The sequence below is a fragment of the Syngnathoides biaculeatus genome, chromosome 4, assembly GCF_019802595.1.
Source record: "Syngnathoides biaculeatus isolate LvHL_M chromosome 4, ASM1980259v1, whole genome shotgun sequence".
Lineage (NCBI taxonomy): Eukaryota > Metazoa > Chordata > Actinopteri > Syngnathiformes > Syngnathidae > Syngnathoides > Syngnathoides biaculeatus.
The window spans coordinates 18,402,680-18,420,714 of NC_084643.1; the positions used below are offsets into that span (position 1 = coordinate 18,402,680).

The 18,035-nt window shown below is 41.7% G+C and overlaps 1 protein-coding gene across 1 annotated transcript; it reads left to right on the forward strand.

Annotated features, from left to right (window-relative positions):
- The first annotated feature begins 833 nt into the window (after window positions 1-833).
- Window positions 834-17,479, forward strand: lrrc75ba (leucine rich repeat containing 75Ba). The gene is made up of 4 exons (XM_061818058.1): window positions 834-1,447; window positions 7,588-7,716; window positions 8,337-8,449; window positions 14,716-17,479. The coding sequence occupies exons 1-4, from the start codon at window positions 1,160-1,162 to the stop codon at window positions 15,317-15,319; spliced, it is 1,134 nt and encodes a 377-aa protein (XP_061674042.1). The 5' UTR covers window positions 834-1,159; the 3' UTR covers window positions 15,320-17,479.
- Window positions 17,480-18,035: the final 556 nt, after the last annotated feature.

The following is an 18,035-nucleotide window of genomic DNA, read 5'->3' on the forward strand; positions in this document are numbered from 1 at the left end:
AGGCCGGCCATGATGTACGGATTAGAGACGGTGGCACTGAAGAAACAACAGGAAGCAGAGCTGGAGGTGGCAGAAATGAAGATGTTGAGGTTCTTGTTCGGAGTGAGCAGGTTGGATAGGCTTAGAAATGAGCTTATTAGAGGGACAGCCAAAGCTGGATGTTTTGGAGACAAGCTGAGAGAGAGCAGACTTCGATGGTCTGGAGGGAGAGAGAGTATTTGGGAAGAAAGGTGATGGGAAATGAGCTGCCAGTCAAAAAAAACTGAGGGGAAGACCAAAGAGAAGGTTGATGAATGTCGTGAGGGAAGGGAAGATTGAGACGAATGAGGGCAGTTGGTGTTAGAGACGAAGATGCAGGAGATGAATGGAAAAGAATGATCCACTGTGGCGACCCCAAATGGGACAAGCCAAAAGGAAAAGAACAAGAATATTGCATTTGAAATGCTGTGACTGTAGCTGAAGTAACACTGAAATTACTACTATTAAATCGAACTTAATTTTATTTCGTAGAGTATTGAAAAGGGGTCAGCCTAACAAAGCAGAATATTTGAAAAACAAAACAGTTGACGGTTGAGCTGCATGAATCATATGATATGATGGTGTATTGCCTGTTTTTCATCTTGAAAACACTCCTCCCCCCAAAAGAATATGAAAGAAGTCATCTTTTGCTAAAACGTTCGTGACCCAACTACCGTTGTGCCAGGTGTACTGTACATTATTGGAAATGATCACACAAGCTTTCACCGAATAACGCTGTTCATCTTTTATTGTGTTCTGCTTGGAAATTGCCTTTGACGGTCGGAGGGGCGCGGTGGGGGAAGCACCGACGGTTGAGCGACAGTCTGCGATTGGCCAGACGTTGCACGTTGCACAAAGCTGAACGGTACACAGCCGGTGCATCGTGTCCTCGTCGTCGTCACGTGAGCTCAGAGGGAGGTGGGACACATCACAGTCGAGATGAAAGACAAAACGACTTTGAATGAGACACTGAGAAAGTGTTGATGTCGTGGTTGCGGTGCATATTTCGGACCCTTCAGTCGTGACCGGCTGGAGGCGATCAGCGCGACGCCGGATCATGGGTCAACCCTGCTGCTGCTCGTCCGTCTGACTCGAAACAACAACAACGACGACGCCGTCTGCACTTGCGCCACGTCTCGGCATGGGCTCCAGGCTGAGCAGACAGAACAGCTTGAACGATGAGAATTTCTCCAAAAAGCGTCGCAGGCTTGGGCACGGCGCGACTGAGGGCGACAATCGGAGCGCCCGGGCTGGCGGAGGGGACCTCCTGTTCACCGTGATGCTCAAGACGGACAAGCTGCCCGGGATGCTGCGTCGGAGCAATCACAGCCCCTATGTGAGGCGGGTGGCGTGGATCAGGGACATCCAGAAGCTGCTTCGCGATCGCAGGATGGAGCAGGCGACAGACCTGCTCAGGTTGCTGCGGAAGGTGAGCTGAGATATATCGCAGACTCTTGTTTGTTTTTTTTTTTTTTTTTTTTTTTTTGGTAACTGATGCAATCCAAATGCAACAGATGGCCACCAGATAGGAGGGTCCCCCTGCAGAAGGGAGTGTTCCGTCATGTATTGTTGGTGGTGGTGTTTTTTTTTTTTTTTGCATATCACCATATGATGACCATATAATTATTCCGTGATTGTCATACAACATTGGCGCTTCTCGCCCCTTTGAGGGTGGTCAAGTCAATCCCAGCACCCCTCAAATTTGAGATTTTTTTTTTAGTTTCGTTTTTACTGTATGTCTGCTTCAAGCAAGCTGGGAAAGTGTACAATCATATAGTCATTTGTTGAAGCATAATAATAGTATTACGTATGGAGGTGCTGATGTATCATAATCAATTGTCTTCCCTCCAAAATTAGTCAGATTGCAATGTTTGTTTTATAAAATTCTATTCATTCCTATTTTGTTGTGGCTCAACATTTACACAGTATCACATTTATTCGCTTTTGATTTAGTCAGTTTTCACAAAAGTGCCACTTCTCGTTCACAAATGTGGGAACGAAATTGCATGTAAATGTACATAACAGTCAAAAGCAGCACCGTTAATTCTTTGATCAAATGCGCCTGGAATACAATCTGATTTTGTGTTTTGTGTCAATTAATGTCTGAACTTGTGTCCATCATTAATGTATTTCATAAATTGGCGTCTTTAATAGAAGTCTATAAATTTTCCCGCAGGGTTAAATGTGATTGGTTGTTGGCTTAGCTCACCCACTCATGACAAGGAATAGAAAATAGATGGATGGTTTTTGTATAATGGCAATATATGGGACAGCGTGACTTTGTAATTTGGACTTTTGTGACAAAGCAAATTTCTGATTTGAGACGAAAAATGTGAAACCCTACTATATTTACGACCTCTGATGTGGCAACGTGCTCATGCAGTAACAAACTGGTGGCTTTATTGTCAGTGAAAGTAGGCCACTGACAGAATGTGGGATAGACACAACACGGTCAAAAGGAGCAGACACGGCTTGTGACTCAACACAGCGGTCACTGTTGTTCTCGGTCAAATGTGCAGTGTTGATTTTTGAAAGGGAAAATTGCACTCTTAATGAAGACATGCATATTGTTCTTTGGCCAGACTAATTTCTTCAAACAAGGACATGGTTTTCCCACACCATCATCATTCCCCCCCGTGCTCTCCCTCTGTGTCTTGCTTTCTTTCACTTTACAGAGTCGCTGCCGTTCCACCCATGTTGGGCTCTTTCAACATGCCCATTAGCACAGACTTCAGCACCACATGCTCTCCATAATGGCCTGCTCTCTTTGAAAAGGTCACTGACAAGGAAATGGGGAGCTGCCCCTGCCTTTTTAGTAACTTTTTCCGCACGTAGGGATGTGAAATCATTGTCACTGATGGTGACATACAATTGCAAATCTTGATCGAACTAGAACAAGGCAAGAATTAATGATTGAGGCATTTACTGTACTTCCATGTTTAAATCATCCATCTCCTTAGCTGTCAACGGGCAGGACGCAAGATACACCCTGGACTGGTTGCCAACCAATCGCAGAGCACATAGAGACAAACAGCCACACTCACAATCACACCTCGGGGCAATTTGGAGTCTCCAATTAATGTTGCATGTTTTTGGGATGTGGAAGGAAACCGGAGTGCCCGGAGAAAACCCACGCACGTATGGGGAGAACATGCAAACTCCACACAGGGAGGGCCAGGATTGAACCCAGGTCCTGAGAACTTTGAAGCCAACTCTTCACAGCTGCGCCACCGTGCCACCACGTTTAATTTATTCCTTTCAATTTTGTTTTTGGTGCTTTTTATAGTGCCCATTCAATTTCAATATTCTAATTTGCTGCAGGATTTGAATCACAAGCGCTGTGTTAAAAGAGCTACTGATGCCCATTACTTACTGAGAAAATGTAAAAAAGGAATGACAACATGTCTTGCCATGTTCACCCAAATGGATTCCAAATTTCAAAAAGTTCTGGATTCCCTTTCTTCAACCAGTTCTCTAAATGGAATGAATAGACTTTGTAATCCCTCAAAGTAACAAGCACACAAACGTCACCCTTTTTTGTAAATAGTAACTCAACAAGCGAGGTTTTTGTCAACATGCTGCAGCCTCTTCGAGCATGGTTAAATTTGTCATTGTTTAACATAACCAGAATGACTTGAGAATTTTCAGTGACTTAAGTTTATGTTTGCTTTACTCAATATTAACACCAAAAACCTATTGCTTGATGAAAATGTGAGTTTCTAGATTCATAGGGGAAAATAAATTCTTTTTTTTTTTTCAATTCTATTTTTTTTCACTTGAAATTCACACTGCATTATGGGTTTTAGCGTGTTTGTGTTGATGTCATGCAAAAAGAAATAATCCTTGTGTGGCTCAAGACACGTCCTACTGTAAATGGCCATAATGTTACTCCATAGCTGTATAACAATACAGTAGTATGACTACATTTCTTATTTATTTGAAAAGAAACCAGACTAAGAAAGGACTGTTCTGCATATACAAAGCTATTGTTTGAGTATATGGATGAGCAACGCATCTCATAGGTTACTTCCACGCAGTCTCTGCTTTCTGTCTTTTAGTTGTCAAAGAATCCTCTGTTAGTAATGCTAAAGTCTTGACACTTTAGACATCAAAACATCCTTAATGGATGCAAGAAGATAGTTGTTGTTCCAACACCCTGGGCTCTGTTTCCGCCAGTATATCCTGTCTAAGCTAGCAGCCGGCCACAGCGACTGGGCCGAAGAAGAGGTGGCCAGATGCCAGCAGGTGGCCAGTCAGGTTTATTCACATCAAATTGTCTCATCTGTGTCATTATGGACCCTCAGAACATGTGTGAAAGGAACTCTGAATGCTTCAATATACCAAGAGATTGTGAAGTTAGCTGGGACAGGCTGCAGCACTCCCGGGACCCTTGTGTGGATAAGCGGCTTGGAATAGAATTGATTTAGGACAGGGCGGGATGGTGGAGCAACTATTTAGAGCGTTGGCCTTACAGTTCTGAGGACGGGGGTTCAATTCCTGGCCCCAACTGTGTGGAGTTTAATGTTCATGTTTACAAGTACCATTTAGTCTTTGTCTCTGTCCTCCCTCTAGAATGTTCTAGTCCTGTTCAACTGAAATGACTCATTCTCAATCAACTTCAATTACAACACATTATAAAACAAACCACAAGGGAAGCTTAAAAACTTCACTCTGAGACAGTGGCATGAAACAGATGCAGATTTTCTGTTCGCCTCAATCTCACAGCCGAACAGTACAAAAAAATAATTATTCCTTTGTCATTCTGCCACTTCAAAAATCAAAACAATTTCAATCTTCCTAACGGACATAAAACAAAAAGGTTTAGTCTGATTTTATGTCAAAACAGTCACGGCTGTAATTGGTGGGTTACAGCTTCAGATCGGAAAATGGCTGCCAGAGGTTCCATTCCACCTTTCTTCTTCTTTCTTTTGGCTGGCCTATTTGGCTGACAATCATCTGGGATCCCAGCCAAATAGTTCAGCCATCTGAGATATATTTGCAATCGCTCCAAAATGGCTCACGTTAAACTTCCATTATTTATTACTTCCAAATTATATGGAGTCTTTGATGCAATAGCTGAGTTTTATCTACACTTGGACTTACGATGAAAAACGTTGGTCATAATAACATATCCATGGTAGTAACCTTCAATTTTTTTCATACATTAAGTAGACAGTAAATCAGATCATCACATAATTACTGTATTTGAATAGAGTGAATAAGAACATTCATCAACGGTGGTGTGATCAGCACCATCGCTCAACACCACCACCGCACTGCTACTTCCTGATCACTGCTGATGTAGGCTGCAGTGTTTGAAAACATTCGCTTTTATAGAGTTGTTTGCATTATGTGCTGTTTCATAACATCTATTCAGCATCTATAAGAATTTACGACATCTAAATGTACAGTATGTATCGACATCTAAATGTACAGTATGTATCGAAGCAGAAGCAAAGTGTTTCTTTTGTACTGAATAGAAAAATGTTTGTCCATATTTGGCGAGACAAATGCAAATCTGTCATTTCACAGTTCTCGCTCCTCAGTGTAGTATTCAAACCAAAGGCCTAGTTGTAATGAGAAAGGTGGAGGGGGAAGAGTGAGGCTACAAGGAGAAGAGATAGCGAGGGTGGAGGACTTCAAATATTTAGGGTCAACAATCCAGAGCAATGGTGAGTGTGGTAAGGAAGTGAAGAAACGTGTCCAAGCAGGTTGGAACAGCTGGCGGAAGGTGTCTGGTGTTCTATGTGACAGAAGAGTATCCGCCAGGATGAAGGGCAAAATTTATAAAACAGTGGTGAGGCCAGCCATGATGTATGGATTGCCGACAGTGGCCCTGAAGAAACAGGAAGCAGAACTTGAGGGAGCAGAAATGAAGATACTGAGGTTCTCGCTTGGTGTGAACAAGTTGGATAGGATTTGAAATGAGCTCATTAGAGGGACAGCCAAAGTTGGATGTTTTGGAGACAAGGTCAGAGAGAGCAGACTTTGATGGTTTGAACATGTTCAGAAGCGAGAGAGTGAGTATATTGGTAGAAGGGTGCTGAGGATGGAGCTGCCAGGGAAAAGAGCGAGAGGAAGACCAAAGACAAGGTTGATGGGTGTTGTAAGGGAAGACATGAGGGCATTTGGTGTTAGAGAGGAAGATACAGGAGATACGCTAAGATGGAAAAAGATGACGTGCTGTGGCGACTCCTAACGGGACAAGCCGAAAGGAAAAGAAGATTTCCTCTTTTTAGACAGTGTTTATGCAAAGCTTTGATGAAATCATAGCATCTCTTACATGTTACTGAAAGCAATAAGTCAAAAGATTAATAAATGCACCCTACTTTCATTTAAGAGAATCAGCCGTCCTTGATTAAGGCAAATTGGAGCTTCTATTGTCTGTCATAGATCAAGAGCATGGTAACAATCTTGCGTTTTAGCCAACTGGTCGAGTGAATGAGTGGAGAGGAGTGGCTCTTTATTGATGTAGTTAATATCAGGTGTTTATTCAAATAAACTGCAGGGTCCAATCTTTGGCTGTTTAAAAAATAAAATTACTGACAGCGGACAAAATGAGTTTCCTCTGCAAGGTGTCTAGGCTCTCCCTTAGAGACAGAGTGAGAGGTTCAGTCATCTGGGACGGGCTCTGTGTTGAGCCGCTGCTTGTCCGAATTGAGAGGAGCCATATGAGGTGGCTGGTGCATCTGATCTGGATGTCTTCTGGACGCCTCCCTGGTGAGGTGCCGGCATGTCCCACCGGAAACAGACCCCGGGGGAAACCTAGGACACGCAGGAGAGACTATGTCTCTCAGCTGGCCTGGGAACGCCTCAGGATCCCTCCGGAAGAACCGGATGAAGTGACTGGGGAAAGGGAAGTCTGGGTATCCCTGGTGAAGCTAATTCTCCCATTACCCAAACCAGATAAACTGTAGAAAATGGATGGATGGATGGATGGATGGATGGATGGATGGATGGATGGATGGATGTTTGAATTATCTGCAATCTCTCACTTTAGTCCTGTTTGTTTACTGCTGCCCTTGCTCAAAGGAGAGCCATTAATGTTGAGCTGGCGCCCTCCTACTCAAACTGTCTTGCAATCAATGCCTATTGCTCTGTGGGCAAAACAAATGTGCGTGTATCTTTTCTCTAAGGCTTGGTTGCTTATTAAAGTTGCATGGCTTGCCCAAGTGCTTGCCATTGTACTTTGCCTCATTAGGGCTGCAATGGTGGACTTGTTGACGAGGGCAGTTGCATGGCTCTATCACTGACAGACTTTTGCCGTTCTCATTACAGATTTGAAATCCTGCATTCCATTGATACTTCCAATTACCTTTTGAAGGCTTCAATGACCACAACACGAAGTACATACCATGCACAATCTGAGAATTAATACAAGTAATTTAATACAAATCTATTAAAAAGATTAGATGCCTCTTTATTAATTTTTATGGGTGTAATTAATGTGACTGGCTTTTAGATGGTTTTTGACACACAAAAAAATTCTCATTGTCTGTGTTTTTTTTTAACCATTATAGAAACCTTTTTGACTGATTTCTCTTTTGTTGTTTTTGTGTTTTCCTCTAGGATCTGGGACTGGAGGGTACCTCACTCAATGACATATTATACAAAAATGCTGCTTTCCTCAATCTGGTGGATCCAATTTCACACGAGCTGCTGCTGAGCTTGGCCAGAGAGATGCAGAATCCTAAGAAGGTTCTCTTTTTTTAATTTATTTTTTGGTACTATAAAGCTATTTACCCAATGCAAAATGTTCTTGTAGTTAAATAGTGTTGATATGATTCCATACTGGTTTCCAATTGTTAATATTTGGGACTCATGGATAGATAAATAAATACACTGTAAGAGATCTGAAGAAATGACTGTCCAGAGATCCAAGGAGTGCACAACGTGCCAGGAAATCCTTTTTGTTCTAATTGCTTCTGATTGGCTCATTTTCCAATATGGAGTGGTGGTGGTTGTGTGATCATTTGACGGCCAAGATGGAGCACTAAATAGGCTTGCCAATCGATGCACATTAACATAAAAAAGGAGGTGGAAGAGAAGCACGTGGGTTTATATGGAAAGTGCACGCTTTATTCTCATTTGTCCCTGCCAGTAACTAAGGTTTTTATTTAGCTGTAAATAACATTTTATACTACAAATTTGCTGTTATGCAGTCTGTCAGATGTACTTTTGCCCATTAGATGAGTCAAATTGTGAATAAAATAGTGAACTGTTAGTGCTGGAGATTTGGTGTATCGGCTAAATAGAAACTGCTTCATGTATGCAACGATAACTTCTTTTTGTGCGATGTCTCTGACTTTGGTCCACAGGATTCAGACACTATAAAGTCGTCAGATAAAATTTGCAGACAGCTGATCTACCACCTGACCCCGCATTCAAAGTGGCTGAGGCAGAGCATGTCCAGACGGAAATCCCAGGCATGGTAAGCCCTTTTGTCCACACGTCCACTAACGATAGTCATAAATCTGCAGCCCAGTACAACGCTGAGCAGGGCATGGCTCCATGTCGTGCTGTCAAGATTTCCGTCTCTGTAGCTGACTTTGAATGAGGACAGAGCTGGCCATGGGCCAACCAGATGGGAACACCATGGTAACCATAACTGTCAGTCATCTCCGCTTTTAAGTGCTTGAGTACATGCATTGCTTATCTATTGCCACTGGCTTTTCCCTCTCTCTTAAAAAGTGGCACTGTAATGCATTTTGCATGTCTAATGGAGGAAAAAAAATCTTTACTACAAGGGTCCAACACTTTCATTTGCAAATGATTAATACAAAATAGCTAAGCTTTCTTTGTGCACGTGCGCATCAGGTATCTTAGTAGGAAGTTCGGCAAATCGTAATGCCAACTTAAACTTGCCTTTAGGCCCAGGGCACCTTAGCTTAGCTGGCTAACTACGAGACATGTTTGTGATAAAACCATACTGTTGAAGAAACATCGTAACTTGTACGACGAGGGCTGTTTCTGCTTCTTCGTACCCAAATTAGAGCCATATCGTTCGCGTTGAAGCTGCTCTGCCCAAGTTAGCCCAGCTTAGCGCGCTAGCAACATTACCTACGTAGAGTATACAACGAAGACCAAACATTGAACTTGGACTCAACCTTCAACTACTAGAGTGAGGACCATTGTGATTTGAATCCCTCCCATCCACATATCCATTAGATCGCCATAACCATTAATACTTTCACACAGGTAGTATGTGATTTGTGTACCATATGTGCTGACTGTGTTTATGTCATTGCTTTCATTTGACCTTAACCTTAACATAGATTAGGCAGTATGTGATTTGTATATCTTATGTGCTGACTTTATTTGATTGCTCTCTCCCCCCCACTATCTGCAGCCCGTTGGGCAGCACAATATTGTGCAAGCTGTCGACGGTCCCAAGCCCGGATAAATGCAGAGGGTTGCGTTAGGAAGGGTATCCTGCATAAAACTGTGCCAAACATATATGAGCGTTAATCACACCAATTCCATAACAGTTAGTTCGTGGCCTGGGCTTCCTATGCCCGCCCCCGGAACTGTTAATCTGCAAGGCATAGGTAGAAATTCAGATAATGTAGATCGAAGACTAAAAAGAGGAGGAAAGCAGCTTAGTCAGAAGAAGAAGAGGAATGAACAAACCCTTCAGCTGAGTGTAGGGACTTTGAATGTTGGGACTATGACAGGAAAAGCTCAGGAGTTGGTTGGCATGATGATTAGGAGAAAGGTTTGATATTCTGTGCATCCAAGAGAGCAGGTGGAAAGGTAGTAAGGCTAGACATTTAGGTGCAGGGTTTAACTTAATTTATCATGTAGTAGATGGGAAGAGAAATACAGTAGGGGTTATTTTAAAAGAAGAGCTGGCTAAGAATGTCTTGGAGGTCAAAAGAGTATCACGTCGAGTAATGAAGATGAAATTTGAAATTGAGGGTATTATGTATAATAAGATTAGCGGCTATGCCCCACAGGTAGGATGTGACCTCGAGTTAAAAGAGAGATTCTGGAAGGAACTAGACAAAGTAATCCTGAGCATCCCAGACCAAGAGAGCGTTGTGATTGGTGCAGATTTCAATGGACATGTTGGCGAAGGAAACAGGGACGATGAAGAAGTGATGGCATTCAGCAAAGGAACTTTGAGGGGCAGATGGTGGTGGACTTTGCAGAAAGGATGGAATTGGCATTGGTGAACAATTATTTCCAGAAGAGACAGGAACATAGAGTGACCTACAAGAGCGGAGGTAGAAGCACACTGATTGATTATATTTTGTGCAGATGATGTAATCTGAAGGAGGTTACCAATTGTAAAGTAGTGGTGCGAGAGAGTGTAACACGGAGAGGACTGAGGAGAGGCGAAAGGAATACATTGAGATGTGTTGTAGGGCAAAGGTAGAGTTGGCGAAAGCTAAACAAGATGCATGTGACAACATGTACATCTGGTAAGACATGAAAGAAGGAGAAAAGGACCTCTACAGGTTGGCCAGACAAAGGGATAGAGATGGGAAGGATGTGTCGCAAGTAAAGGTGATTAAAGACAACAATGGAAATATGTTGACTGGTGCCAGTAGTGTGCTAAGTAGATGGAAAGAGTACTTTGAAAAGTTAATGAATAAAGAGAATGGGAGAGAAGGTACAGTTGAAGAGGCAAGCATGAATGACCTGGAAGTGCCAATGATTGGTAAGGGGGAAGTTAGAAAGTCATTGAACAGAATGAAAAATGGAAAGACAGTTGGTCCCGATGACATACCTGTGGTGGTATGGAAGCAATTTGGAGATGTGACTGTGGAGTTTTTGACCAACTTATTCAACAGAATACTAGCGGGCGAGAAGATGCCAGAAGAATGGAGGAAAAGTGTGCTAGTTCCCATTTTTAAGAACAAAGGCGCAATGTTCAGAGCTGTGGGAACTATGAAGGAACAAAGTTGATGAGCCACACAATAAAGTCATGGGAAAGAATAGCGGAGGCTAGACTCGGGACAGAAGTATCTGTGAGAAACTGTATGGTTTCATGCCTAGAAAGAGTACCACAGATGCATTATTTGCCTTGAGGATGCTCGTGGAAAAGTACAGGGAAGGTCACAAGGAGCTACATTCTGTTTTTGTAGACCTAGAGAAAGCCAATGAGAGAGTACCAAGAGAGGAACTGTGGTACTGCATGCACAAGTCTGGTGTGGCGGAGAAATGTTAGCATAGTACAGGACATGTATGAGGGAGTAGAACAGTAGTGAGATGTGCCGTAGGTGTGTCAGAAGAATTTAAGGTGGAGGTGGGACTGCATCAGGGATCTGTGCTGAGCCCCTTCCTGTTTGCGGTAGTAATGGATGGGCTGACAGACGAGGTTAAACTGGAATCCCTTTGGACCATGATGTTCACAGATGATATTGTGATCTCCATCGAGAGCAGGGAGCAGGCGGAGGGAAAGATCCAGGTAAGTACTGGAAAGGAGAGGAATGAAGATTAGTTGAAGTAAAACGGAATATATGTGAATGAGAGGGGCGGAGGAGGATGAGTGAAGCTCCAGGTAGAAGAGATAGCGAGGGTGGATGACTTCAAATACTTGGGATCAACAATACAGAGCAATGGTGAGTGTCGTAAGGAATTGAAGAAACCGGTACAAGCAGGATGGAACAGTTGGCGGAAGCTGTCTGCTGTTCTATGTGACGGAAGAGTCTCCGCTAGGATGAAGGGCGAAGTTTATAAAACAATGGTGAGGCCGCCCATGATGTACGGATAAGAGACGGTGGCTCTGTAGAAAAAAACAGGAAGCAGAACTAGAGGTAGCAGAAATGAAGATGTTGAGGTTCTTGCTCTGAGTGAGCAGGTTGGATAGGATTAGAAATGAGGTCATTAGAGGGACATTAGTGGCGACCCCTAACGGGACAAGCCGAAAGAAAAAGAAGATGATGGCAGTTTATCCAACTCTATCCATAGTCTCGATGATACTTTGAAAATGGTTGAAAACTTGAAAAACTGCCAGTTTAGTTTGTATAAATCACAGGTGTCAAACTCCAGGCGTGGGGGCCTGATCTGGCGATCCACAGTATTTTATGTGGCCCATGAAAACAAATCATGTGCATCAATAGTGTTAAGAAGATATTGCTACCATTTTATGTTACTTGTCCCCCTTTTAAAACATATTGGATAGTTGTTGAACAAACATTCTTCATTGGCTTCTGATTTCAAAATGGCAATGACATCATTTGTTGTGTGCTTGTGATCATTCGAAATGATCATGTAACCGTTGGTATATAGTTTCAGAGTTGTAATGGCTCTCTTAGGGAAAAACTTAAATACGATGTGGCCTGCAATAAACAGTTCTAAATGTGACAATATGCCAAATTGTGGCAACCTCTGGTGTCCTTTGCCACCTGACAGTAAGAACAAGACAGAATAACTTTAATCCTGGACAATTAGCAAGGAAACAGTTGCAATATGCTTCCAACTATATTTTCCTAACTTAATATTGGAGGATGCTTTACCTTACCCATTACTGCATTCTCAATCAGCCACAGAAAATTAATCTAATTCTCACAAATGCTGGACAGAATCACTGTCACTCAATATAAATGTCTTGATCTTATTCTGCTAATAATTCTCCTTTTCTTGTACATTTATTGAATGAAATTGACCTTAAGTTTGACGGAAGTGCTGATCAGCACACAGACTGGTAGGCTTTCATGGTAGGCGACAAATGTGGGATCTTGTTCTCAGCAATGTCACCCCATCATCTTCGAATTCATTGAACATTTCCCGTGTCAGCGGTATGTCCTCTCCTTATTACAAGCAGAATATTTTGTCTCAGATTGGAACAGAGAACTTCAAAGTTGAAAAGCTTCTTTTTTTGTGATTGTATTGCTATGGATTTCAGGGATAGATTTCGTGTACTGTGATGGAAAATGCAGGATAGAGGTGTGAGGATCATGATTCCAATCCAATCAAAGGTCAATGTACAGTATACCATGATAGTGATACATTTCTGATCTCAAGTCTAATGAATTGGATGTCCATGAAAAGCCTGCATTAATTGATGAGACATCAGTTTGCCAATCACAAACGGCTCGGATATTGCACGTTGTCACTTGTTATAAAAGCAAGCCAAGGTTGTTTAACTGTCACAATGTTTTACGGTGCTTTTTGACTTGGAATTTGTCGTTGCTTATTTCATTTTACAAATCTGAACTTAGTTCAACCAACTAAACGGAATGAAAGATGTTCAAGCTTAGAGGTTCCAGTGCATTTTTCTGACAGTTCCCAAATGATGTGATTGATCACCAACAAATCCAATGTCACCTCACATTAAGTTATCACTGCACTTTTGACTGTTGATCCTCACATTGCTACAAGACATATATTTAAGCCCATAAGCTCTTTTTTGTTCCAAATAAATTGAAATAAAAGCATGGTTATGTAATGGATGTTAAATAAATGACTTGACTTAACATGTACTTTGCTGAGCGTCAGTAATTTCCTGATAGGCATTATGTCATCATTAATCACACTTCAATTTTGTGATTATTCCTGTTATATCTGTGAGATCTTGAGTTTTGTGGTGTATTGTTACATAGTTGTTATATTTTTAGGTTTTAATCATCTTAAATAACCTTTTTGTGGTGTGGTGTTTGTGGCCCACGAAAGCAAATCATGTGCATCAATAGTATTAAGAAGATATTGCTACCATTTTCTATTACTACTCCCCCTTTTAAAACACTTTTAAAACCTCTATCGTGGTATTTTTATGACACAATTGTCTTTTGCAGATTGATCTGAAAGGATAAAAATGGCTTTTAAACTCTTTTGTTTTTGATAGCGGAGCTCAAAATGAAGACATTGGTGGTGAGACGAAAAGTGAGCTGCCGATTCACATATGCAGAAAAGCCTGTAGCAGCCAACAAAAATGACGACTGGTGTGCTTACGTGGAAGGGCTTATGATGCTGAATACTATATTTTGTGCTTGAAAACATATTGAACTCATGTTGAACTGACTCAACAACATTATTTTATAGTTGTTTCACACTGGCCTTTGCTAGCTTTGAACATGAGTGAAGCACATGGCACATATTTACCAAAGTGTTCCCTTGTCATTGTGATCATACAACACTGGAGCATATCGGAAGTGATGGGTGTTGCAGCTGCGGGCGTATAAGTGATTCATAAAGGTTCCTGCAGTTTTTGTCATTCAAAACGTAAGCAACAAGCTGAGCCAGTAACAGTTAAAAAATAACACAATGTTGACACATTGCCAGGTTACAAATGGAAGTGGCCATTTCTCAAGATAAAATTGTGTACTAAAGAACCAGTTAGTTTTAAAAAAAAATAAAAATGTGCAGCCAACATTAGTCCAGTGGCTGGAGACGCTATCTGAATGATTGTTTTTGCATTAGATTTCAGTACTTTTGCCCATATTTGTATGGTGTAATTTATCTTCAATTAGCTTTGTTTTACATCTCTGTTCCAAAGATCTCTGCACTCTTGGCTAGCACAGATGTTTTGGCTCCTGTGTTCAGTCAGCTCCCATGCTGCAGTCTTAGTCAGGTTTTTGCCCCAAGCCTATCCATTTACTCCCTCTGTTACACAACACAGAAAACACAATAGAAGCTAATCTCCATGTTTCCACATCAGTGACCCAACTAACACCTCATTTAGTTTGTGTTTTTAAGGTAGGATCGGCCATTATTGTAAATGTGTTTTTATCTGTTCCTTTCATGCTGCAGTCTCAAGACAACCCTCCAGAAGAAGCTGTCCAATGACACTGTGGACTTGTCAGGCATTCCTCTGTCCACCCGGGATGTTCGTCAAGTGGCCTTCTACCTCCAGAACAACAGAGACAGTGTGATGGCTGTGGATATCAGCTTTACACAGCTCCAAGATGAAAACTTGAAGCTTCTACTTCCTCTTCTCGCATCACTACCCAAACTCAACACCCTTGCCCTCAACGGGAACCGTCTCACCCTGACTGTACTCAAAGACCTGACCGAGATGCTGAAAGACCCCAAGAAATTTGCCAGCCTGGCCTGGATAGACCTCGGCAACAATGTTGATATATTTACTATGCCTCAGCCGCTGCTGGTAGCTTTACGCCGACGCTGTAGCCTCAAGAGCAGTCTACCCACCATCTACGAGTACACGGAGGGTCAACCTTACTGCTACCACCTGGAGACCTCTATCGAGGAACCCAGCCACTATGAGGAAGAAGAAGAAGGGGAAGATCCAGAGGATGACATAGATGGCATGGGTAATAAATTGGAGCTGGAGCCATGGGGTTTAGGTGAGAAGCAGCTCTCCAAAGACTTCACCCTTCACTATTGTGAGAGGTGATCAGGAGTTTCTCTCGCTGGCTTTCAAGTGTGGCTGAAATGTTATCACGCAGCGATCTGTTAACTTCCTTCAATTGACCACCCTCAATCCTTCTGGCCCAATTCACTATTTGAGGCACGAGGGAAACCACATTGTGAAACTCTCAACTAGACACCAAGTATACCAAGACGACTCAGAATGAACCTGCACTAGTTGACAGTGGAGGAAGGGTCAGGCGGTAGACTTACTGTGTTGGTGGATGGTGGTCTTGGGAACAAGAGCCGTAGGACTGGATTAATTGGAGAAATGTCTCCTTGTCTTCTCACTCCCTTTTACCATATAACTGTCTGACTGTGGTAGCGAAGAAGCCAATCCCACAGAGATTTCGGTCAGCTTTTTGGCTGGAGGAGTAGCATTTCGGCAGTAAGGCGAGTCAGTTTGGAAGCAGTGGGACCCCCTGACTTCTCCACCAGAATAGAGATGATCTCTGGCAGGCAGTGCCTCACTCCACATTGTGTGTTCTCTGTTAATCTCTCAACAAAAGCTATGACATAAGTTCAACAGACTACACAGACGACGGACTGTCACGTGACGTTGGCAAAACTGCTAGGTCAAGACTTTTTCCCCCCTCTTTCCTAATGTCTACTTGTGAACACCGATGCTGCCCTCGTGTGTATGTATGTATATGAGGAGACAAAACGTGGCTCTGTTGTGTTACCACTCAATTTTTTTTTATACTTTTGGTGAGCAAAGCAATCTTAGAAGACAGCAGGTAGGACTAAACAATGGTAGCTGTGAGTATTTGTAAACTTGCTTAAATATCTCACTTCTGCAATGTAGTCATTACCAGTGTTTCTATAGAAGCAACTTTTAATATGGGTTGAGGATTTAAAAGACAAACAGCCCAAACACCTGTTGACTGTTATTCGTTTCTTTCTTTTGGTCATCATTTGTAGTTATTTACATGTATGTATTGCTAAACTCTTTTATTGACTATTTCTGTTTTTAGAATGCCATGACTGTTATTTCATGATTAGACTGACTTTCAGGGTCATGTCCTTTGCAGTAGCACATCATAGTCAGACAGATCAAAACATTGCAATGCATGTCAATGCACCTTTCTGTGTGTATTTCTCTATATAGCTTCATCTCTGTTGGTAATTGTTTGACATTAATTAATGTAGAAGTTGTCACCTTTACAACGCTGATCCAAATGGCTCATGATTGTTACAAAGTTACCCCAAAAATGCTGCTCCATGAGAATATATACTAAATGTTTAATGTTTGTTGCACTAAAATGCCTGGTTATTGTTGTAATTTTTTGTTTTTTGATGTCTTTTGTCCAATTCAGTGACTATATGACTCCCAATTACATCAAATTATCAATGTGATAGGTGGGTGCCGTCTTTGTGGAATCTTCTAAAATAGATGGAATGATCACTTCCAAACACCTCTAAAAGTGCTCTTCTTACAAAAAAAAAATGCCATTCAATTTGATCTCCTTTTTAAGTGTAGATTTTAGAGCAAGTGACACCATTTGAAACATTTTTAATGATTTGGAAAACCCCTCAGAATTCTGACCAACACAAGCTTATTTGTGGATATTTTTAACCGGAACTTGTTAGCCAATTAGAGATGGGATTCCTGAGTAAAACAAGTAGACATGGTGATTAATAATGAAGTTGCACAGCTTTACTCAAATTTAAAACCATTTTGGACCACATTCACACAATCACACAAAAGCACTTATGCCCCGTTTAAAAAAATAAAATAAAATAAAAAATCCCCAAAGGCATCATCCACTTCAAAATTCTTGATCCATTGTACTAATTTCCCCAATGTTCCAAATTCGAGGTGCATTTTACTCAAGTTGAAGTGGTCATTCCAACCAGACTGAGCATCTTGAGAGATTGTTTTTTTGGAAACTTTTGTCACGTTGCTAATTAACACTGAGCACAGTGGGTTCATGTACCGTATACTGAAACAATTTGAGTGAAAACCAAGTGGATGTAGCAAAAGGCTAACTTGCAGATCATGTAATGTGATTAGATTGAGACCAGTCACCTTTTATGTTGAGCATTAGTTTGCAATGTCTTGTTTCATGTCTGCAAACAACTCTTCCTTGTTGTTGATTATATTTTCCAAAACCAAGCTACCAATTAAAGAATTGAGTCAAACTGAGCAAGTGATGTCCTGATCCTTTTTCTAGTTTCAACCCAGAGGATTCATTTGAGAAGCTCTTGAAAATGGGCCAGTTACTACTGAGGGCTGCTGCTCTGGAAAGGTTGGTCGTAACAAAACACGTTTCCGAGCCAGTGGCTGTGCTCATCTGTGTTCTTTTTGCATCGTTGTGTCGGCTGCTGTTGTGCCACTGGGAAAAGCAATTTTGTCATTAGATGAGGTCTTCTGAATGATCATCCTAGGGAAATCTTGTTGCCAGACAAGATACTGTGACCCTGAGGTCCAAAACCATGTGGTACAGCAATAGAACCAAGCCCAAAAGTGGAATGATTCTCATGTCATTAATTGCAATATTTCAGTAGAAAATAGCAAAACATACAATATGAGGTATCTTGGAAATTCAAGCACTGGTGTCACGAAAGATGTATTTTAAACCCAAACTTTGGGTTTTTAGGGCTAAACTAGAGGTGTCATTAGGTTTTATGATGGGGGAGGGGGTAGTTTGCAAGAGATGCAAAGAGTGCAAGTGAATAGGTTACAAACACAAAATTACTCA

Excerpts from the sequence above, each read along its gene's own strand:
- lrrc75ba (XM_061818058.1), top strand. The coding sequence starts at position 1,160 with ATGGGCTCCAGGCTGAGCAGACAGAACAGCTTGAACGATGAGAATTTC. Across the intron at positions 1,448-7,587 it reads TGCTCAGGTTGCTGCGGAAG|GATCTGGGACTGGAGGGTAC; the intron begins GTGAGCTGAGAT and ends GTTTTCCTCTAG. Across the intron at positions 7,717-8,336 it reads AGATGCAGAATCCTAAGAAG|GATTCAGACACTATAAAGTC; the intron begins GTTCTCTTTTTT and ends TTTGGTCCACAG.